The 24,905-nt window shown below is 46.6% G+C and overlaps 1 protein-coding gene across 7 annotated transcripts in view; it reads right to left on the minus strand.

The window, feature by feature from the left end:
• The window catches only part of ROR2 (receptor tyrosine kinase like orphan receptor 2), a 215,810-nt gene that overhangs the window by 51,925 nt on the left and 138,980 nt on the right, over positions 1-24,905 (minus strand). For all 7 annotated transcript variants that reach the window (XM_053925616.1, XM_053925618.1, XM_053925605.1 and 4 more), the window contains one exon: positions 12,529-12,606. Coding sequence is in view for 1 of the 7 variants with exons in the window: in XM_045197698.2 (XP_045053633.2) it covers positions 12,529-12,606 (78 nt within the window). In the remaining 6 variants the exon portion in view is untranslated. The remainder of the gene's footprint in view (positions 1-12,528; positions 12,607-24,905) is intronic.

Genomic DNA, 24,905 nt, shown 5'->3' on the forward strand with positions numbered 1-24,905 from the left:
ACCTCCTTCATGTTCTACTGGAGGCTCAGAGAGACTAAAATCACAGGTCAATATGATAACTTCATAAATTCATTGCTTCCGCCCGAGCTAGATCAGTAAAACTGAGACTTCAGGAAGAAAGCAAGTAGACAGATAATAAAGAAAAGTTAACTTATATCCATGGTATCTTGCTTCTGAAACTTTTTCTACCCTTTCTCCACTGGAAGGGAGGGCTCTTTGCTCTTCCTAAAACACATACAGCTGGGCCCTCATTGCAGAGTCCGCTGAGAATACTTTGTCTCGGAGCTTCCCCATCTCTCAAAGGGCAAGTCTCTGCCGAAAGGTCACCTTCGCAGAGGGTATTCCTCGGGCTGCCCCATCTTAAACACTCTCCATGTGTTTCTAACCCTGCCCCCACCCCACAGAGCTTGGCCTGTTACTGTGGCAAAGTCACACTCATTCAATTACGGTGACTGAACTATATTTAGACATGAAGAATAACAAATGTTACCTTTTGGGGCTAGTTTCTCACATTCACTTTAGAATCATCCTGATTAAGTTCCACTTAAAAACTGGACTGTTGCCCTGGCCAGTGTCATTCAGTTTGTTGGAGCAGTCTCATAAATCGGAAGATCAGGGGTTCGATTCCTGGTCAGAGCACATGCCTAGGTTGGGGGTTCAGTCCCCAGTCAGGGTGCGTGTGAGAGGCAACTGATCGATGTTTCTCTTGCACATCAGTGTTTCTCTTCCTCTCTCTTTCCCACCCTCACTCTCTCTCTAAAATCAATAAGCATGTCCTCGGATGAGGATACAAACTTTGGGGTGTTGATGGAGAACTGCTTTTACAGATATTTGTATAAAACTACCCTTTTGACAATACTGAGAAGACAAGGTCTATGTCTCTATTTCAAACCCTCTCATTTTTCAAAAAAGCTTTGTCATCTTCTTTACATAACACCTTCACATTTATTTTTAGGTAGTTTTCTAGGTACTCCATAATTTTCTTTACTAGTGAGTGAACTGGTTTCGTTTCTATTATTTCCATGTAAGTGGTTTAAGGTTTACAGGAAAACTTACATATCTATATATTGTACTAAGTTCTTCTTGCTGCTGTAACAAATTAGCACAAAATTAGTAGCACAAAGCAATACAAATTCATCTTACAGCTCTGGAGGTCAGACTCTTCACATCAAAGTGTTGCAGGGCTGAGTGACTTCTGGAGGCTCCAGGAGAGTCTCTTCCCGTGGCTGCCCTGGCCCTGGAGGCCACCATCTGCCCTGGCTCCTGGCGCCCTCCTTGCATCACTCCAACCTCTGCTTCTCATCACACCTCCAACCAGTGACTGAGCCTCCTGCCTCTCCTGTAAGGACCTCTGCAAACACAATGGGCCCACCTGGATCATCCAGGTCATTTCCCATCTCAAAATCCTTAGTTTAATCCCAGTTGCAAAGTCTCTGTGTCAGGAAAGGTGACTGACTATTCACTGGTTCCAGGCACTAGGACGTGTGTGTCTTTGGGAGCCGATGTTCAGTCCACCTCATATACTTTCCTTTTATCTTGTCACTTTACTGAACTACCGTATGAGCTAAAATAGTTTGAGTCGACTGTCTTGGACTCTCTGTTTAGGTATCTTCTTCAAATAACAATAATATAGCCTTTTTACTTTCAAAAATCATACTGCTCATATGTTCTTTTGTCTAAGTGTTTTTGTTCAACAGCAATTCCTTTGAGTTTTTAATACTGAAATGTCAACCTACAGAAAAACATAAATATTAATAGTATCCATGTATATAACACCAAAATTTTATGCTAACATTTTATCGTATTTGATTTACACTTCAAAAAAAACCCCAAAACATTATGCAATATAACTAAAACCCACTGCCCCATATTTCTCCCTTTCTCTTAGAGAACTGGTATGCACAATTCCAAAGCGTAAAGTAATACAGTAATTCTGTATTACTTTACATTTTAAAAATTTTCCCTGAAAGAACATGTTTGCTCATTGTTTTGTTTTTTCACTCAAAGTCAACTTTGGATTTAATCACTTGTTTTAATTACTGTATAGTATTCCACTGTACAAATAAACCACAATTTCATTATGCTTTTCCCAATGGAGGGCAGTAAGTTGTTTCCATGTTTTTGTTGGTGAAAACAACTGTTTAAAGACCTCCTGTAACATGCAGCTCACCTGTACATATGCAGAAGCACCTGGACAGCAGCAGTGCGAACTCAAAGACCTGGGAAATCTCTCATTTCTCTAGGTCTCAACAGTGCTTGGAACCATCTGCTCTCTCCTAATGATGTCTCAGTTACAGAGCTGTCCCACCGCCTTGCCAAGATTTGGTGATTGGGGGCTTTACAGGGTTTTAGCCTGACAAACGTGCTGTTATTATATTCTCCACTTTGAGAATTCCTCGTGAGCTTGACCATTCTTGGAAGGTCTTGGCCACCGGCACCCTCCTCCTGTAGCGGCCCACTCAGGTCTCCGTACTGCTGCTCTTTCTCTAACTTATGCGGTTAATGAATTTTCTATCTTTTTCATTTTCTAATATATGCACTAAATGCGAAATTTCCTTTCAACTTCTTTTTTTAAAATCCTCCCCCAAGGATATCTTTATTCATTTTTGAGAGAGAGAGAGAGAGAAAGAGAAAGGGAAACACGCTGATCAGTTGCCTCCTGCATGTGTCCTGACCAGGGATCAAAACCTTTTGGTACAAGGGATGATGCTCCAACAAACTGAGCCACCCACTGGGGCTCCCTTCAACATCTTCCTTAACTACCCAATAAATCAGTTTATTTAAACTCCATATGGCTGATCAGACCCAAATACCTTGCAATTTACATTATAATTTTTTCTTGTAGCTATGAGTTGTTAAAAGTGTGCTACAATTGCACTGTTGTCACAGAAGACAGCCTGTGTGACAGCGTTTCTTCGATACCACTCGGATTCGCTTAAGCCAAGTGTGGCATCAATTCCTGTGAATGGTCCACATTTGACTGGTAAGAATGTGTTTTCTCTAATTGCTCAGTGAAAGCAGTGTATGACATCTGTCTAGAAAAAGTCCAACAATTGTTAATAAAATGTAACCTGGCAGCCAAAGAGAGAGGACTGGCATGCACATGTGTGAACAATGATGACTTCACTCTACTAGTGGGGGCGGTAGACAGTGTCGAGTGAGCATGTGTACTGTGTGGCTGTTGCATTCAAAATGACTGAATAGAGCAACGAATCTGCATCAAATTTTACGTTAAGCTTGAACATTCCTCTGTGGAAACTATTCACAAGGCCGCAGCTATGGGCAACTAGTGATTGGCAGCTTCATCGCGACAATGCACTTAATGCATCTCATCTCGTGCAGAGTTTTTGGCAAAATATCAAAGCACCCAGGTGACTCAGCCCCTCCTACAGTCCAGGTTTGGAGCCCTGTGACTTCTGACTTTTCTCAAAACTAAAATCACTTTTGAAAGGGAAGAGATTTCACTGTCGATGAGATTCAGGAAAATATGATGGGGCAGCTAAGGTGACTAGGAGAACTGTGTGAGGTCCCAAGGTGCCCACTTTGAAGGGAACTGAGGCATCATTGTCTTATGTACAGTGTTTCTTGTATCTTGTACCTTCTTCAATAAACGTCTCTATTTTTCATAGTACTTTGTACCTTCTGGATACTTTCTGAACAAACCTTGTATACACAAGCTCATTAGATTAAACTTGTCCATTGTGTTGTTCAAATTTTTAACATGCTTATCTATTAGTGTCAATGAGATATATGTCAACTGATTCTGTATTTATCAAACACCTATGACTAATTCTGTCAGGTTGAGTCGCTGGGAACAATAAACTTCAGGTTTATTACATCATCTGGTCCTTATATTACTATGTAAGGGTTTTGTCTGAAAGGTCATTTTGTCTGACATTAATGTAGTCACCTCAGGGTACTTTTGGTTAACACAATCCTATTCTCTGTTTTTAATTTTTAAATCATTTTTATGATTATATATCACACATGAACCTTATAAACAATACAACATTTAACATGTTAATTTATGAGTCGACATGTTAATCTGTGAGTTTTTAAGTGATGGGTTTTGTTTTTGTTTTTATTGTGTCTCTTGATTCTCCTTTCCTATTTTCTATTGTTATGGCTTTGAGTTACAGCTTCCCAATGTTTAGTTATGCCCCATTTTTAAGCCCCATAGTCATTATTATTGCTGCTTTTTAACTAACAGAGTCGTTTAGATTTGTGGACCTGTTTGCCAATTTCTTTCCTTGTCAACACCACTTGCATCTCATTCCTTCCTCCCAATACAACTAAACTTCCCTATTGACATTCCTTTTCCAAGTAAAGCAATGAGGTTGAAACAGAGTCTTGCTCTAAAAACACCTGTTACTTTTACCCCCGAGGAACAGTTTGCCTGGGCACAGAAGTCTGAACTGGCAATTACACTGGTGTCCTCCGGTTTTTGCATTTACTTAAGTCCTGCCTGTTCTTGTTCCTTTGTGGGTAACCTGACCTTTGCCCTTTTAAAAGGAGTACTTTTCATATTTCTCTTTGCCATTTCAAAGTACTGCTGTGAATTTATTTTCATTTGGTCTCTTTGGGCCTCAGTGCCATTCTAGACATTTGATGATTTGTGTCTCTCATCAATTGCATACAATTCTCTATCAAAAGCTCTTGAAATACTGTTTCTCCCTTCCCAGTTATTTCTTCTTTGAAATCTTACTCTAAATGCATGCTGACTTCCTATATGATTCCTCATTCCTTTTACCTACTTTTATGTTCCCTAACCTTTTTTATCTTTAGCTTTGCACTATCTACTCCTTAACCTGTCCATCAAGTTTCTCATTTCATCAACTGTAATTTTGTCCACAAGGTCTCTTTGGATTCCTTTTCAAATCCACTGCTTTTTCTTCCTTTATTTTTAATCCTTCTGGCTTCCCTGGTTGCTAACTCACCATTCACCCTGGGCCTCTCCAAGTGTGCTTTGTAATTTTTCCCTGTTGGGCTGGTTTCCCTGTGGAAACCCTTTGAAGACTGGGTTCCTGCAACAGGCACTTCCCAGTTCCTATGTGAACTCTGGATTCCCTCCAACATTACAATCACGCAGATTTGGTTTCCTGAGCTGTGGGTCCAAGTTTGAGTTCTCATGGGGAAAATGTGTCTCCTACTTGGAGCCAGGGTAGAGGTACCTCCTTAGGCTGATGGGTGAAAGAGACTGTAACCCCCAGGTCTCCTGGCTTTCTGCAGAGGCTCACCCTCAACACCTCTATTCTCTAGACCCCACGAGTTCCCTTCCGGCTTGATGTTAAAACCCAAGGCTCCAATGCAACTGAGCCTAGCAGTATAGTTTCTATAGCAGGGCTGATATATCACAGGCATTGTATTAGGGTACAAGAAACGCAAATGCTTTCATTTTCCTAAGACCAAACTTGATTTTTGTCCCAAGCCCTAGTTCTCCTCAAATCAGTAACTTTAGTAAGGTCATCTCACTCGGGATTTTCCCACTCCTTGTATTCTCTCCAGTGAAGCGCTCATGTTCTGGGAGCTATTCCAGCGTCAGAGCATTGTAGGGCCTGACAAACGTGCCCGTGCCCTTGGCCTGCACCAGCTTTGCTGAGGTGTCCATGTCTTATTAGTGCTCCTTCTTCTCTGGCTCCCAGAGATGTGCCCATATCTGTGACACCGCCTGCTACTGCTCATCTCAAAACTGCATGACACCTGCAGAGTCCAACTCTTTGCCTCAGGGAAACGTTTTCCCAGGATACCTGGGCCATTCTCCAAGGTCACCAACCAAGTGGGGCCACCTCATGGTCCCTGCCCTGGTTCCTAGCCTGGCACAGTGCTGTTCCTTTCCCGTTCCTGGCTCCTGGGCAGTTCTCCACCTCTCTCACAAGTTCATCTAATCGTGGACACGTTTGACTAATACCTGATTGAGCACTTGCATGTAATTTACGTGGGAGGGTGGCCACGTTAGTTTGTTCCACCAACTTTAGCCAAAATGAAAGCCAGAAAGAAAGCTCTCTGAAGACGAAGCACCATGCTGCTGTGTCTTTGATGTGTTATTCACAGCTAGCCATTTAACCTCTTGACTTCATTTCCCTTATGTGTAAAACACGGGGTTTGTACGACCCATCACTAAACTCCTCCCTGGCTCACAAAAGCTTCCTTGAGAACTGCCGCAAACCTTGGCAGACACAACTGAATGGGCCAAGAGGAGCCAGGCCTGGTGCTGCCTGTTCACAGGGAGGTGGGCAGCACTCCACAGCATGAGAGAGAAGAGAAATCTCCCCTTTTAGTTTCCGAAGAGGGTTCCCCTTCCTCACAGGGGAGGAAGTTTCACAAGACATGCTGATGAGTTGTCTCCTGCCGCCCAGGCCAACTCTCTGCTCCCACACACTGATGAAGACACACCAGAGGCAGAGGAACCTAATACTGTGGCACCACTCCTGCCTCACAGGTTAGTGACCTCATTTTTATCCCAACTGGCTACCCACATACTCACCAACCTGGTCAGATTATGTATCTGGGAAGGAGATAAGAAAAGCCTTATCTACAAGAAGTCACGAGGTCACAGGGTGTTAATTTATGGGAAACAAAACAGACAACCTACCAGGAAAGGCAAGTGATTCGGAGACCCTCCTGAGAGCTGCTCTTCCCAGGGGGTATTTACAGGTCAATGAATCAGTCAGGTGGTGGGAGTAAGGTCCCTCCTTTCAGGCTGTCCCACTAAGATGTCTGGTGGTCTGAACAGGACCAGTCATGTAAAATGAGAGGGGGCCTGCTCAGCAGAAGAGCAACAGGGGCAGGAGAAAAGGGTGTGAGATTGAAAAGGATGAGAATCAGAGAAAATGAGAAAAACGGGGAAAACGAAATGAAATGACCTGTGAAATGGAGAGAAGCACCTAAGAGTGTCTGCAAGTTTGGAGAAGGGTACTGGGCGGTGAACTGTGTCCCCCAATGAGTTCTGTAGAAGCGCTGATCCTTGGAGCCTGTGAATGGGACCTTACTTAAAAACAGGGTCAAGTTAAGTTGGAGTCATACAGGGGGCCCTACTCCTATGGCTGCTGTCCTCATAAGAAGGATATTTGGACAGAAACACACAGAGAACAAGGCCATGTGACAACTGAGACAGAGAGTGGAGTGATGCTGTCACAAGCCACAGAACTGCAGGTTCTGTCAACAACAGGAGGTAAGAGACATGGGATGGTTTCTCCTCCAAGTCTCCAGAAGGAACCAGCACTGCCGGCTCATTGATTTGGGACTTCCAGCCTCCAGAACTGTGAGAGAGTAAGTCTCTATTGTTTCAGGCGCCTAGTCTGTGGCGCTTCATTGTGACAGCCCTCAGAAACTAATGCAAGGGGACAAAGAAGGAAGGAGACAGCTCCCTCCTATGCATAGGGTGACACTCACATCCTCACAAAGGGACAGGGATGTGAGCACAGACACACACACCAGGAACAGCTTTAAGACAAGCACATGTGAGTAAACACATGAACGGCAGCACCATGTTTAAACCCAACACGCTGAGAAAGAAGAACCCCTGTCTCCTCTGTCACTTCAGTAGGAAGGGCAGCAATCAACAATACCAGCCAGATGACAGTGGCACTGGTTGCCATGACTTGACCCCAGCTGCAGCATTAGTAGCAGAAGCTACCTGAGGAGAGAGGGGGGACTTGGAGGACCCTGGGAAGATGAGACAAAGAGGAAGGCTTAGAGGTAAAAATCAACCGGGTGCACCCCCACTCTCGCAGGTGTGCTCACACGCACGTGTCCGAGGACCTGGCCGCAGCCTGAGCCCTGCACACGCGGCTGTGCTCTGAAACCCCTGACCTGCGGGCTGCGGCTTTCTGCCGGCACCATTCAGTTTACCACAGCCAGGACAGCCCCACGGGCCGGAAAACAGGATGCACAGCCAGCAGGAGGTCAGAGGTGCTAAACCAATGGCCTTCACCTCCACAGCGCCCAGATGGAGAGCTCAGAAACCCCACATGAGCTCCAGCACAGGAAGCTGGGAACATTTCAGGCTTTCTGCCACTCCCCCAAGTTTCAATGATGGGCCAGGGGACACTCAGTGGAGAGGTGCAGGGGCTCAGACTCACAGCTCAGCCCTGGTCCACGTTCCCATTTATAGATGTAAAGCTGTGTCTGCAATTTAGAAAGCTGTTTCAATTTTACACCATCAGCCATGCATGGAGACCCTCACTCTTTACTAAACTCCAGGAAACAATCACACACACACACACACACACACACACACATACCCCAAAAGTTCCATAATAAACCAGATATGCTGATCAATCTATAAATCCTACATGAATTGGGAACCAAAACTAAGTAACCAGAGAACAGGCTTCATTTCCATGCCAACACAATGACCTCTACTGATTGCTTTGTTTTCTCTGTCCACAGAAATTGTAGTTCAGCTCCAGAGCACAGCATGACGAGCAGGCATCGGTTCTTACCCATCATTCAGAATGCTTTTGAAATCACCTATTACTGCAATGTGCCCTCCTCCAGTGGGGACGGTTAGGAACTCCCCTCCTGGTTTCAGGGGGACGCTGAGCAGCTGGCTCTCTGCTTAGGCAAGAGAGGCAGCATGCTGGGTCTGCTGTGGGGGCTGTAGGATGGATAGCGCCCCACTGACCTCTCAGAGATGATGTACTTCCACAGACACTCCTGATTCTATGAAACCTGAGATGTGTGGCATATGCATTGAAAGTACGGCCTTTGAACAAATAAGCAAATGATTTCTAGGCTAAACATATACTTTTGTAATAGTAACAATAAACTAATGCATCTAATGTAGCAAGGAATATAAAACTGCTGCTGAACACGCAGTCCCATGGTATTCCCATGATGACACGGCACTGCAACCACTCCCAGGGACAGCAGCACCCTGGCACACAGAAACTTGAGCAAACTCTTCAGCTCTAAACCACGTCTTTTGTGTTCGCTTTCTCTTCTAGACAGGCTTTCTGCCCTGGGATCTTTCTCTAAATACCAACCACCCACGTTAAGTGCTCAATACTAGCAGAGCGCATCTGAAGACAAATGCTTTTTACACATCTAACTAGTTCTCAGACCTCATTCAGCTCAGGCGCAGTGGTGGTGTCACTGAGGGCCTGGCCCACTGGCCATTTTCACCAGTCTGTGATTTCACAGACGTGTGGGCACTGTAAACAGTTACCGGATTAAAGAAATAATTCATACCATCCATTCAGCTAGTAGTACTTTTTATATGTGATTTAAGCCAAGCGTAGCCAGGCAGCAACACTCTCAGAAAGCTCTTTAAGCCAAAAAGCACATGGGACAGTGACTCTGGCACTGCCAAGCCAGTTCCTCTGTCACTGAAGGTATGAGGAGGAGGTGGGGCAGCAGGAGAAAGCCCCCTTTTGTGCAAGAAACTTAACCCAAAAGAAAGTAAACTGTACTACAGAACCAGAACACGGGCTGCACAGGAAGTAAGGGGCCCCTGGGAGTCCCTGAGGGCCACTCAATGGAATTCTGTCCCAGAGGAGATGCTGAGGTGTCCGTGCCTGAAAAGTGATGGACATGAAGACAATGATTATAATTGCAAATGATCACAACAAATGACATCAGCAGCCAGACGCTGCTTCCTGGGTAAGTGCTGTCCCCTAGGCCATTTCCTCCCTCCGGTGGCTGGGGTGACTTGGGGCCCAGAGCAGTGCCCTTGCCACAACAGGAGGATGGAGCCGCCATCCAGTCCAGGTCTGTTTTCTGGCCAAGCCAAGGTCAGACTGTGGCACTCACAGACCACGCTGCCCCATGTGCCACCATGGGGACAAGGCCCGCCTCTAAGGCTCTCTGCTCCTTCTATACAGTAAGTCCTCACCTAATGTCCTCAGTAAGTTCTGTGACTTTCAGCAAAATGATATATAATGAAATCAATTTCATCATAAAGTAACTCATGCAACTGATAAAAACAAAAGTATGCTCCTATGGCATCTCATTAGTTATAATGAAATGACGTTGAATGAAACAACATTCTTCTAGGACTTGGTGCACTGCCCTTTTACGAGTGTGTGTTTACACACACACACACACACACACACAGCCTCTTGACCGGTTATCCTCTGCACTTGACGTTCCTATGCCTCGGAGAAGTCCAAGCTTCCAAACCCTACCTCAGACTCCCTGCAGAATGGCACAGGCACAGGCACAGACTTTAACATGGTCACATGCGGGTTAGCCAAACCATCAGGAGGCTGTCGAATCCCAACTAAGTAGAGGGCATTAGATAGCACTGCTCAGATATCAAAACGACGGTCCAAGAGCCATCTGAGGCACTGACGCTGACTCACCACCATTTGCAGCTTGCGGCTAGATGAGAATACATATGTCCATGAGCGTTCAGCCCACAGGTATTTCTGCCCCTTGATCAGCAGATACTCTTCCAGCCAGCTGTGAGTGCTCTAGGCAGGAAACAGTGGTGGCTGGGGTGGTGCTCCCACCCACTCCCAGCTCCTCCCTGCCCTATGACCCCCAGTCCAGGCCCACAAGTAGGCCCACGCTCTATTGGGGGAGCAGCACGCTTTAGCAAGGGAGTGGAAAGTCCACAGAATGACCACAGATTGGGTTTTAGACCAGTAGTATGGTTTGTCCACTTCTCTTCACCCAGCCCCTCTTCCATACTAACTGCCCTTCCACTTCCCCACCATCATCCTCCAAAGCTGCCCAACGAGCTTCAGAGTGTGAATCAGGTTACACCACATCCCGGGTCAGAACCCTCCATGGGGGGAAGGCACTTGCGGTGAAACAGAACTCTCTCCTGCCATCCAATGCGCTGTGCACGCTCTACCCAGAGGGGCCTGGCAGAACTTTCTGTGACGGTGGAATGTTCTAGGTCTGTGCAGCCATTGAGCACTTGAAATGTAGTTAGTAGGACCAAAGAACTGGATTCTTCATTTTACTTAATTTTAATTGATTTAAACTGCAAGACATATGCATGGCTGATGGCTGCAGTATCGAGCCATCCAGCCGACCTCTCTGACCTCTGCCACCCCAGCCCAGAGCCCCCACCTCTCTCAGCTGCCCCAAGACACTGAGCCCTCTTGGCCTCGGGGCTTTTGCAGGGCCTTGCCTAGGGACACACCCAAGCCCATCACCTCTTAGCACACGTCAGCTCTTCAGATCGCAGGGCAACATCCTGCTCCCCAAACCAAGATGCCCCTCCTTTTCCTTCACGCTCAACATGACCTCCTCTCTTCCTGGGGCTACTCACCATAATTCCTAATGTGTAACCTGACAGTGTTCTCTTACGGCACCAACTCTTCAGGCCCTTAAGCTCCACAAGGCAGAGACCATAAATGTTCTGATCACAAAGACCACAAAGAGGGACACTCTGGATACCTTGGCTGAGCCTGACGGACCTGAGTCATCTCTGCTCAATCCCCAGACGACCCAGCCTTAGACACAAGTCCTAAGGGCACAGACAGCATCAATGCGCAGGGGGCTATGAAACTATTATGGACTTCTGGGCTTCAAATCATACTAAAGCAAAAAACCAAACAAACAAGTTAAACAGAGATAAAGTGGCTGTACTGGACAGTAAGTGTTATAAATTATGTTGTGTCCCCCCCGAAATTCAAATGTTGAAGCCCTAACCCTCAGTGAGCAGGCATTTGGGGGTGGGGCCTTTGGGAGGTGATTAGGATTAGATGGGGTCCTGAGGGTGGGGCTCTGTGATAGAAACAAGTGTCCTCCTAGGTAGAGGAAGAGTCCAGAGCTCTCTCTCCAGTGAGGACACAGCACTGTCTGCAAGCCACAAAGAGCTCTCACCAGGAGTGATCATATGACACCTGGATCCTGGACTTTCAGCCTCCCGAGCTGTGAGAAACAGACTCCTGAGGACTGAGCTGCCCCATGTGTAGTGTTTGTTACAGCACCCAAACTGACTGAGACAGGGATCTGAGGCAACAGGGCAACAGTGGATGAAGAAAGAACAGCACCACTTCCTAGAGTAACTGGGCTGTGTGGCAGGAAATATGTTCCATCAACTCTATAAATCTAAGATGCCTACAGAGTCTGCCAAGGGATGCTAAAACCTCTGGGAAAGGCTGTGTCAACAAGACAGAGAACCTGCTCCTTGATGACCCTGTGGAGAAGAGCAGCCTGTCCACCTGAAACACCCTCCCACTCTGCACAATGACATTGGGAATGATCCCAGAAGAGAGCCACTTGTCAATAGGAGACTTAGTGGCCAAGCCAGGAGTCCACCTCCTAAAGCTCTACTCAAGCCCACAGACCACACCCCTTCGGCCCCTCCCTCCCTCCAGTGGCAATCTGCCTACCCCTGACCTGTCACCTCCAACTAGCCCTCCCCAACCTTCCAAGTGTCTCCAGACAGCTATGGAGTTTGGCATGCCACCATGCCCATCCATGGGGCAATGCCAGGCCACAGGGCACCCCAGCCATTAGTGCCTGAAGGCCAAGCCTTGAGTAGAAATGGCAAACCACTGTGAGTCTCTCTGCGTAGCACTGAAAACATTGCCAAAGACTCGTGTTAAAAGAGCACTTCCCGTTTACCTTTCAGAGTTGGAATAGGGCTGTCGGGTCCATCCAGCTGTCCCAAAGGGTCATTTGGATCCGCAACCTCCGAATCTCCTGCACAAGAGAGCACAGCACACATGAATCAATTTTCACTTCAGGAGCCTATACTTTGCTTCTCATGCAAACGTAGTCATGTTCTAGCAAAACTGTGCTCTGTTTATAGAGAACCCAGAGGGAAAAGGCATTATGGTAACTGCTAGGGGGCTTTTGTAGCATCAGATTTGATGCAACAGTAAACGCAGGTCTTCCGTTTACCCTAAGCATGGCAAAATGAAATGCTCTGCAGCAGGGGAAGATGAAGCAAGCCACTGAAGCCCTGAGCGTCATTCTGGGAGGGCAAGGAGTCAAAATACCGGCTGCCAAAGTAAAGCACTTCCATAGCAGAGTCAGCAGGTTGCCCTCCAAACACAGGTCCCTGGTCATTCTGAATACATTCAGAACTAAAGAATTTCTTAAGCAAGTCACTCCCCTCCTGGCCCCCAGACCCACTTGCAGCCAGTGCCCAAGGATGGATCTACCCACAACTGTAAGGACGTAAGTTCTCATCTTTGCTGCAGTTCTTACACCACCTCTCGGAGACTGTGTGTTAGTGGGAGCATTCACCCCCAACTCATAAACACCGAGGGCAAAACGGATCTGGCCTGCTCAACTGGGAATACATGGCCCTCTGCTCAAATCCGGGGGAGTGATGGGCAGGTGTGAACTGATGTCCTAGAAACCAAGTGGGCCTCACATAGACCCTTCTCTGTGTTCCAACCCAGTCCCTTTCTCTTTTGCTTTTACTTTCAGACTTTCACCAGGGACCTTGGCTTTGACTGAGTCCCCACACTGAAGAGAGGAGGGAGGACGGTAAAGTCAGGGGCGACACTGACAACACATCTCCTGGATAGATCTAGGTTTACTGCATCAAAGCTTATTCAAGAGTTCGACACACACACACAATGGAATATTATGCAGCTTTAAAAAGGAAGGGAACCCTGACATATGATGCTATAGCACGTTGAACCCAGAGGACATGATGCTGCCTGAAATAAGCCCCTGAAAAAGAGACAATATGGTTTCACTTCTATGGAGAACCTGCAGACATCAAACTCACGCAGAAAGAAAAGTGTGTGATGACTATAGAAAGGTGGATGCCAGGGGCTAGAGCAGTAGGGAGTGGGGAGTTCATGCTGAATGGGCACAAAGTTTCAGTTCTGCAAGATGAGAAAGTTCTGGGGGTGGATGATGGTGATGGCCGCACAACACTGTGGACCCCAGTACTTAATGCTACTGATTGTACACTTAAAAATGGTTAAAATAGTATATTTTATGTTGTATGTTTACCCCTTTTTTTTTAAAAGTCTACCAAAAGCAAATTTTAATTCAATATTGGGTCACCCCCTTGTCTGTCCTGAAAGAAAGACAAGAACTAACAGACTGCCCGGACATTTCAGACCCCTTTTAAAATGAGACCTTGCTCAAAAAACCTGAGGTCTGAAAAAGGAAGCACAGGTGATTTTCAGATGGAATCAGGCAGGCAAGATTCTTCAAATTGTTTAGCTCAATAAACAGTGGCTCATTTACACTTCAGGGCACAGGTGTCTGACCCAATCCTCTCCTTATGGCCAGTTCCTAATTCACGGGACATGCAAGTGACACTTGAGATCTGCAGCACCTTTAAAATTGAGTGTCAGCTCCAAAGAGCTCACAGGGGAGACTTTTTCTGAATGGCCCACCGGCTTTTCACATCCAGTTTGGAAAGCCCCTTGTTGCTACTACTACCAACCAGTTCAAACATGCCCACATGTTGGAAGCCACTCTCCCATACCATCTTTCATTAAAATGTTCCTGATTCACCATTCGGAAGTGACATCTTTATTCTCTAAAACCGCCCCCCAAGCCACACAGCTCTGCTGTGGCAGTGAGATTATTCTCCTGAGTTAGTGGTTGTGTACATGTTAACCTTCCCCAGCACTCTGCAAACAGCAGGGCTGCACCCCCAGGGAGGCAAGTGGTCCAAGCACTGGAACGTAGGTAGAATCCAGGCTGCTGCTCAAGAGAGACAAGCAGGCGCTACCCAAGGCAGTCAACGGGTTAATTAAAGGCTTGCAGTTTGGGTTTGAAATTTTAAATCAGCATGTCACACATGCCATCACTCAGTACTGTTTAAATGTAGAGAGACCACAGGAAATCAAACACACTTGTAAAACATACACACATGTGAAAGAGGTATAAAAATTATTAACTGCTTAGAAATTGACAAATGGCATGAAACAGTCAAGTAAATATACATCCCCAAGAAAAATAAGCGCCATTAGCCCAATTCCACTGTGGAAAACACTCCCAGCTCTTCCAAGGCAGCTTTCAGTTGGGAACTGAAGTATTGGGTCCGGCACAAGTAACACCCCCGGTTTTTATCATGAAATCTTTTATCACAAAATCATAAGCATGTAATTCTGTAACTCAACATTATCATACTCAAGCACACCATGTGACATTTTAGGTGAAATGTTCAAATTAAAACTGTAAATTTTGACACCCATATTGTTACCCTACCAGCTACACTCAAGCAGGCCTCACTTCTGCCGGACCGACCCTGTCCTTTCGTGCACACGGAGTCGGGGTGTGGATGGCCACACTCCTGTGTGAGAGGGGCCAGAGGTGTCACCCCTACCCAGACATGCAAAGTCACTGATGACATTAGAAATGTTAACCTTCTCTGTGCCAGTCAGTGCACATGGCACCTGAAATTTGATTTTTCATTTCTTCCAACCTTAAGCATTATCCTAGGTAAAATCTGTTTGGGTATTCAAGCCAAAAAGTATCCTCTCTACATACCTGGAAAAATGGGTAAAGTTTCAAGTAGCCCACTAGGCTGATACCAAAGCAAGTCTCCCCAGCTCCCCCCAGCTTTGAGACTTAGATGTGGAAGCATCCAAGGGAAGAGGCCCAGTGCATTTCCTTCACAAGCCCACTATGTGAATACATCCAGGGTGTCCAATTGCCACGGTCCTTAGAACTGAGACCTTAACCTCCAACAAAACTAGGCCCTGTTGTGGCTTCCTGAGAATTTAGGACATCATTTATATTCTGAAATTTAAAAAGTGTCATTCTCCTATACTATATATAGGCACAAAATGGTTTCCCTCACTCAAGATACTACACCTCCTAAAAGCTGTAAGCACAATGTAACAGGTATATGTGTACCAGGGGAAAGGGTACAAGTGGGAACAGGGTCCAGGTGTTTCAGTGGATTCAAACAGGGTTTCTCTTAACCCTAAAAACAGTTAAGAAAAAAACCCAAAGAAAAAAATAAACACAGAACAACAACAAAAACTGCCACACATACATCAAAATGTCATTATTAGTTATCTGGAATTATATAGGTAATTTAAATCTCTTGTTTTTAACCATCTCTACAATGAACACACATCAAATATTTTTTATTTTTACTTTTTATTTTAGAGAGAGGGGGAGGGAGGGAGAAATACAAGGAAAGAAACATCTCTTGGCTGCCTTCTGCACACACCCTGCCTGAGGACTGAACCTGCAACCCAGGCGTGTGCCCTGACTAGGGATTGAACCAGCGACCTTTCGGTTTGCGGGATGACGCCCAACCAACTGAGCCACACCAGCTGGGGCAAGCATCAGATTTTGAAATGACATAATTCAAATACCATGCAATTCACTATTTTAAAGTCTATAATCCAGTGGTGTTTATAGTGTATCCACAAGGCTGGCAACCACCTCCACTAGGTAATTCTGGAATATTTCGTCACCCTCAGAAGAAAGCTTTCCCATTACCATCCCCTCACTGTTGCCTCCCCCAGGCCCTGTGACCACTAATCTGCTTTCTATCTCCATAGATTTATTTATGGTAGACATTTTATATAGATGAAATCATATAATACATGGCCTTTCAAACAAACATCAATTTTATGATTATATTTTTAAAATTTCATGTTGGTAGTAGCATAAAATAAAATTAAGTCTAGCTAGAAGCAAGCTGTACTAGGTGGGCAAAGGAGGCCCCCTCAGTGTTACATCAGCAGGTCATATCACCACCACATGCTGTGGGGGGCTCTGGCTCCTCAGGGAGGACAGGAAGTGGAGGATGACGCAAGACTCGGGAATGACTAGAGGAAGTTAGAGAGAATCACGAAAAAAGCTAGGGTACCCAGGTTTTTCGGTCCAGAGGCTCACGAGATGCAGAGATTGGCCACGTCTGCATTCCTGCTGCTGAGGACACATGGCTTGCAGCCTGGAGAGCCAGGGAAGTATTTCATCAGTCCAGGGGCAACCAAAATGGACACAGCATGGACACTCCTATCATCTGCTTTCTCCCTAACTGGCATGTTCTGCAAGTTATCAGGGCTGGCCAAATGACCTTTCTCCACCTTCTAACCCCATGACCTGCTGGGGCAATCATTGCCAACCTGGTTAAGTGGGTGACTCCCATTCGAGTGCTTTGGATCTAGCTGGTGCTGGTACTGGAGCCCCAGCCACCTGCCTGGATAGAGGGGAATACTAGAAAAGAGAAGAGTCGGAGAGCAGCCTCATCTGCCCCAACTCCTCAAAACTTAATTCTTTACTTCTGAAAATGAGGCTACCACCTAGAGCAAACTGCATGTCCTTCATTTTGGTGAAACCCTAAAAGGTGTGCTCCTAATGTCACATGATGTGTCCATCAAGAGTGTCCGGTGTATGGTGCTCTAACTTGATTCTCCACTGGATGTGGGTGATTTTCACTGTGAACACACCCAGGGAGACAATGTAAAGCTACTGGGAACCTGAAACATTTGGTAGTATCAGACAGTGGTGATTTATTAGCTCCTTATTAGTTTTTTGATGTTTAAAGAAAGGAGAACATTTAATATGAAACAAACCCGAATTTTAAATGTAGCTGGTTGCAATGCAGTGATGACTGAATGCATAGTCCAACCCATGTCAAAATCACACTTTAACGCCTAACTACAGTGCAGCAACTCGAATGGGGTCCTGGAAAGGAAAGGACACTAGGTAAAGACTAACGGACCGTTTAACACAAGGGGAAACGGAGTGTGAGGTCTATGGGAACTCTCTGTATCTTTACAACTTTCCTATAAATCTAACACTATCCTAAAGTCAGCAATTTATTAAAATACAGTAACACATTTGATCACATCATTCAAGCCCTACCCAGGGCTCACAGGCAGAGAAGAGCTGTAGTGAAAAGAGTCTATCTCCAAACTCCCTTCATTCTTCGCAATGCAGTCCCAAGAGACAGCTCCCAGCCAGGCCTGGGTGCTGACCACAGGAACAGGATATGACACAGATTCCTGGGCCTGAACACGGGATTCACTAGCACATCGTGCATACGCACAAGTTAAATCGCTTTGAAGAATGCTGGGTGTTCGGCTGAACTGTCATGGCATGCTGGTATCAGCTCTTAACCTGGAACTTAGGGTGTTTTCTTGGCAGCACCTATCAGTATCTTGTCTATTCAGGGATGAACCAATGGTGTCTGCAGAACAACCCCATGAAAGGATTTTCAGGTGATGTGGATGGGCTTGTTAAGGAGTCAGAGTTTCACACAGGGCCTGCACACCCCACCCAAATATGTGCTAATTTGAACAATTAGACACTGTGTACCAAATAAAATCTTCCATAGACCTTCTGTGACACCTTGGTTTATGGCATCAATAAGACAAGAGAAATTTGTATCTGCAAAGTAGCATGTGGGTCTGTTCTGATTTCCAGGCTCTTTCTTGAGTATTAAAATACCAGCTTTCTCATTAAGAGCAGAGACACTGTTAAGTAAGAATTTACTAATGAAGTTCAACACACACACACTTGGATTTGAGTCCATCGTGTTTTTGACTTGTGTTTCTCTTTAAAATGTCCTGTTGTTCAGACTATTTGTCCATTAATCTCTACCTGTTGATCTGAATCAGTGCAATTGTTGTGATTTAATGAGATGCAGTCTCTGGCATATTTGAACAACTTCAAAGCAATCTCCTTTTAATTAGCGAGGGCATTCTATTCACCAAAGCTTGACATCCTTGGATTTGTTTGTCCTTCTGAAAAGGTGTAATTTCCAGAACAGGAGAAGGCACAGCAGTCAGGGCACCGAGAAGCCTGCAGCCTTGAGGGTGAGCGGGCAGCGGGCAGCAGCCTGTGGGCGGGCAGCTTAGACCCCACAGCGAGCTGCACTCCTGAGAACTTGGACAGCACATCCACTTGTGACCGGACATGCTGGCCACACGTTCCAAGACAATCACTTTGCTGGGCAACACATCAAATCAGAAGCATCCGTGATGCTGGAAATACAACACTCAAGAGAGCGAAATTAATAATTGGAAAGAACACAGCAGAAAGTTCTGAAAAGTGAGTCCATAGGCCTGGGAACCGGGCCACAGGAAGCGTGTCGATTGTAAGGAGACGTGGTCATGTTTCTGGGAGCGCTATTAAAACACTCCGCCACGGGTCTCAGTGGCCAGCTAGAAAACCACACAGCATTTGGGGGAGCTGCCAGGGCCTAATCGGTAGTATCTTAACAGCCTGTAATTTTTTATTTCATTATTTTTAACTTTGAGTTGAGGAAATGTTAGCCTCTGGTTCCACATTCCTTGAAAGGGCTGCCCTAACTCTGCCCTGAAAATGTGCAGTGAAATCCAACAACCTTTGCTTTGGTTCCACTTCTGCAGCAAAATACCAAAGGCCCAAACGAGTCTGTGCTCAGGCCTAAGTCCCTCCGGTATTGCCTTTATAGCACTTTTTCTACTTCTGCCACTGACAGCTGCCAGAGCCCCCAACGAAGTCCCTAGCATCAGGGCCGAGGGGACATTTTGTGGAAGGGAGAGCAAGGCTGTCCCACTGACTTCCTTTTTCACAGAACCTACAGCCCCTGAAGCTGCAGGAGGACCCTGGCAGAGCCAGGAGGTCAGGGCACCCCAACCCACAATAGATATGGCTGGGAAGGCAAAACCCAGAACCTCTTCACTGCCACCCAAGCTGCCAGCTGCTATCTCTGAGGTGCCCACTTGTTACTGCAGGAAACCAGCAGAAAAAGAGCAAACGGAAATGTTGAGTTAGTTCTCCAAGCTCATTGTTCCCATGTGGTTTCACTGAAGACTCCTGAATATCACTTAATTCCCATTCACCATGAATCTCTGGAAGGTTTTTAATTAAAGGTAAAGAGGAAAAAGATATCTTTAAAAAAATAACCAACCCTCACTAGGAAAAGAATTAAACTGTGTACTGTCCTATGGCAATGATGGATGTTATCTTTCATTTGCTTAAGGGAGGAGTGTGAAAGGCTTTGGTGGCAGTGGGCAGTGGGGGTGGGAAGACACGTACTCAGGGCGACTGGAGAAGTTGGGGTGGAGTGAATGATGTCCAGGGGGAAGGGCTTCTGAAGGTCTGCAAAGGCTGCTCTCGCCCCCAGAGGGGTCCCACCAGCTGCCACGTTCCAAAGCAGCAGGTTTGTGAGCAGTGATCACCTTGACTTCATGGAAGCAAGTGGGGGTGAATGTCTATTATCAGCAAAGATGATGGCAGTGATTTTTCAAAGGTAGCTTTTCAACGAGTTTGCTAGGGCTGTTACAACAGAGCACCACATTCTGGGAGGCTTAGACATCGGGGGCTGCAGGGCTGGTTTCCCCTGAGGCCTTGCTCCTTGGCTTGCAGATGGCTGTCTTCTCCCGGGGTCCTCACTAGGCCATGCCTCTGTGTGTGTGTGTCCTAATCTCCTCCTACAAGGACACCAGTCACATCGGACTAGGGCCCACACTAGCAACTCAATTTTAACTTAATTACTTCTGTAAAGATACTATCTCCAAATATGGTTACACTAAGAGGTACTTGGGGTTGAGACTCCATATATCTATTTTAGGGAGACAGAATTCAACCCATAAAAGGTAGTGTTATTTATCTTCAAAGCTTCTTTATAATTAATGCTGACTTGAAAGCAACTTTGCAACAGTGTGGTTCACACTGACAAAGACAGAGAAAGCCTCGGTGAGGAAGAATAAATGGGATCTGGACCAAGTCCAGAGATGCTGTAATGAGGCTGCCCATGTACTGCAGGAAACAGCCAGCCACTTGCTAGTAACTCCAGCACCCTGACTCCTCCCTTCTGAAGGTGTCCCCTATGGGTGCCCTCAAACAGACATCACTGGGGCACTGCTGTCCCCTAAGCTTCGTCTCTCCAGGGTCTCCAGCAACAGCCAGGGTCCCACACCAGGCCCCTCCTCTCAGTCTGGCATTCTTTCTCCTATGATACTTCCCACACTTCTACCCCTCCCCCACCCCCCATGCCTCTGCCGAGCATCGGGCAGGCCTGGAGGGGTGTGTGGTCAGGTTTGGAGCAGTCTGTATGACCATTTTTGGTAATGACTCTGTCAACATATAACAGTGCTTCTCATTTTATGGGCATCATCCTCCCAACCCCTTCACTTGAGTGCCCATGTCTGCGGGTCTCCCTGGAGTGTCTCCTCATCCCTGGTTCTCTAGCTGCTGATGTGCTCCAGAGCCCCTCTCCTTCTGTACTTGTCCCCTTGATGACACAGCAAAGCAGCCACAACCAGCACATCTCTACACAGAAAGCCCAACCCGGAAACCCGAGCACCTGCTCACATCTCCACCTGTGCATCTGACAAACAGCACCTCAGCTTGTGCAAATGTGCATCTAGCTTTCCTCCACAGCAGCTCCCTGCGCCCCACCTTCCTGACCACACCCTTCCAAGGCGAAGGCCACAGGTCCTGGTTATCTCCCACTGCTTTTCCTCTCCACTCTCACACCCCACTTCCATCTCTCTGACGACACATCCTTTTCAACATGCAGATGTGTTTTTACCAGTCCAAATGAATAAAAAGAAACTTTGCAGCTTTACAAGTATACCACGTGCCACTCAGCCATAAAATGCCCCACCTTGTGATACCTCACAGTGGGTGCATCAGTTTACTCTCTGCTAAGTGAAGAAGCTGGGCTCACAATCGGCACACTGAACAAACCAGCGGCAGATCAGTGGCATGAAGATCTAGACGAACTTGCTCCCTTAGAGTAGGCAAAACAACAAAAACCCTCCATTTCAGACCTCAGAGAATTAACCAGAGCCACAGAACACACTGGAAAATCATCCATCCAAGAGAAAGGACTGACTCTCAGTGAGCCAGTGGGTTGGTGACACTTCAACACCGGCTGCAACTGTCGTCCAGCCCTCCCCTGCAGACAGCCAGCAGACCTCACACTTTGAAGCTCTGTTTAAAGTACCTTTCCATAGTCACTCTTTGGTCTGGACTTGCAGCAGCCTGGGAAATCTCTAGATTTGACTCAGAGCTGGGCTGGGAGTAGGTCACCGAAGGGGCGGCAGGAGGAGGCTAATCCTGGGGCATTACCAAAACAGCAACAAATGATTGGCCACACCTAGGCTGCCAAATACTGTAACTACAACGGCAGTAAACCCGAGCCCCACCCAGAATGTGAAAGGCAATCCCAGAGCACTGGAGGACAGCAGGGCACTTCAGAAGCTCCGACTATTTCTAAGATCACAAAAGCTGTGCTCCCACAGAAGGCCACACACAGACCCAGGAAAGAGCTGGGAAGGGACAGGTCACCAGTCCTTCTTCATCCCTGGTACACTTGGGGAGTGACAGGTAAGGCTGAAGTTGGACAGCATGCCTCCTCACAACCTCTCCTTAGTAAAGGAGAGAGACATCCAGTGAGGTCTGTAAGGACATCTCCTGAGCAGTGAGTGACTGGCTAACCACACACTTCTAGTGGCTCACATGGGCCCCGCTAGGAGCCAGTCTAAAAATGTACAGGCCCTTATGTTAAGTGTTCTTATCACACCCACAAAACAACAACAGTAGTAAATACAAAGAACAGGAGGAAGCTGTGGAGGTGTTGAGCACGTTTATGGCAGAGACTGTGGCGATGGATTCACAGATGTTTGCCTCCAAACTTTTCAAGTTGTATACATTAAACTTGTAACACTTTTTGAATGTCAATCACACCTAAAGTGGTTTAAAAAAATAAAGTGAAAAGAAGTTAACAAAACTGCAAATAATTCGGTGGACACACACCACAGGGAATACAAAACCCACGGAAGTAGTAAGGAAAGCCACTAAACAAATAAGCAGTAACAAGGAAATACCACCAAAAAGCAAAATGAAAACAAAAACAAAAAACCACAGCAGCAGCAACAAACACTGAAGGGTAGAGGTATCTGCTCTCAGAGTTGTTAAAATAGTATTATCTAAAATGTCCATTTTTTCACAAAGAATTACAGAGACACACAAGGAAACAGTAAAGTATGCCACATACGCGTGGGGGCGTGGTGGTGAGAGACCACCCAACAGAAAATGTCCCTGAAGGGGCCAAGACTGTTATAAATACATTCTCAAAACACACAAACAAACAAACAAAAAGAACCAACCAATATCTAAAAATTAAAGGAAATTACAACAACTTCATCTCACCTAGGAAAGACTACTGAAAAAGTACAGAAGTTAAAAGGACCAAACAGAAATGCCACGTTGGAAATTCGGTAACTGAAACTCGCTATGTAGACTCGGCAGTGGGTAGACCTGCCCCACTCACCCTGCTCAGCCTCTCGTCATGTGGCCCAGTCTGGTGATCCGTGGTGTCTGGTGGGGGAAAATCATCTCCATTTAAAAGCGCCAGGTAACCTTGCCAGGGACACAGAGTGGACCACTGTGTTGGAATGGGGAGTCACAGCGGGGTCCATCTGAATCACCTTCAGTTCAACTGAAGAACTGGTTCCTTTCAGCCGGCTGAAGGGTAGTTCCACTCTGCCTATGCCCCTGTCATTCAGAACATGCTGGTGGAATAGCCCCAAGGCCACCCTCCTTAGGACCCGACTACAGCCTACTTGTCGACAGGCAAGGTGGCTCCAGGGATTTGGAACAAATCACAGCAGCCCTGGAGTTTGAGCTCCCTCATAAAACTGCCATAAAGACATTCTTGGTGTCCCTCCTCTTTCATTTCCCATTTAGCACGAGGCTGTGGGGCCAGTTAGTCCAGAAGAAGAGGATAACTGGAAGCTTTTCAGGCCATGTCCAGCAGCCTGCCCTGTGCCTCTTCCCTCATGGATGGATCTTGTGACCAGAACTTCCTTAAGGAGCTTGGCCAGGGGAGCAGAGTGACTCTGACCCCATGGCTGCTGAGACCTGTGTTCAGGGGAGTTGTCACAGATGTCAGTATCCACTTTATCTGAATCCCCCTCTGCTTTAAATTCTTTATACACGATGATAATGGTGGGAGGAGAAGTGAGGCAGGTGGGGCGCCATCCAGCGTCCTCTGTTGGAGTTGCCCATGCAGCTCAGGTGCAGGGTTGGGAACCAGCCTGTTGGATGTCCTGGTCTGATGTCCTCCGTTATGCCAAGCTTTACCCTTCAGCACGAGTAAGGGCCTTTCCTCCCCTCAAGTCTGACATGGTATTAGACTTGGCATCTGTTCTGAGGAATGCTTTAAACAGGGCTGTGGCCATTATGAGCTCCTTGTTGTCTACAAGCCAGTGCCCGTGAGAGAAATGCCTATTTGCATAAATGAGTGTCTTTGGAAACATGGCCGTGAACTTGAATGTGGCATAGGAACTAAATGTGAAGCCAAATGGGGAAGGGTTTTCAGTAGGAGTTGTGGCTTGGCGTGTCTGAACTGTAAGCTCAGAAGTAGGTGGTCCCTCCACCTATTTCTGCCCCCTTTTCCACCCAGTCTGTGTCTCAGTCTCACTGGCCTTCCATTTTGTGTTTACATTTTTATCATGATGAGAAACCCCAGGAAGGTGAGACCATGAAGCCCTCCCCACTCTTGTTTAAGGGTACGCGTTTCTTTAAGTAGTTCAAGTGTCTGGGCAACCTGGGTTTCTCTCCAGCCAAGGGCAGGACTCTACCTCTTTCTGTAATCCCAGCCAGGGTTCCAAGAGGGGGCTGGTCTGCAGGGGCTCTACAACACACTGGTGAGCACACCTGCCATGCTGTCATAATCTGAGAAGCCAAATCATAATGAAGAAGCAAATGCAGACAGGGCAGTGCCACAGAGAGGGGAAGCAAGCCCCCAAGCTTCCCCTCCCTTCCCTTGTCTTGCCCCTTCCCTTCCCTCTCTGCTATGACCTCTCTGCTTTGCGATCTGGGTGTTGGTGCCAGGGGCTGTGGAGCCATCCTCAGGGGAAGGAGCCACAGCCCTGGCTGGCATCTGGGCTATCTCCCAAATGAGCTGGAGGAGGAGGAAGAATTAGGAAAAAGGGGGACACGTGGAGAAAAAGAGTAAGTCTTTATCAATTTTCGTGTAAGGATCATAAAGCACAATCAGAGAAGTTCTGTGTGAATCTCATAGAACTGTCACAGTGAGTCAGGGAGTGAGGGGTCCT

This window comes from Desmodus rotundus, chromosome 1, assembly GCF_022682495.2.
Source record: "Desmodus rotundus isolate HL8 chromosome 1, HLdesRot8A.1, whole genome shotgun sequence".
Lineage (NCBI taxonomy): Eukaryota > Metazoa > Chordata > Mammalia > Chiroptera > Phyllostomidae > Desmodus > Desmodus rotundus.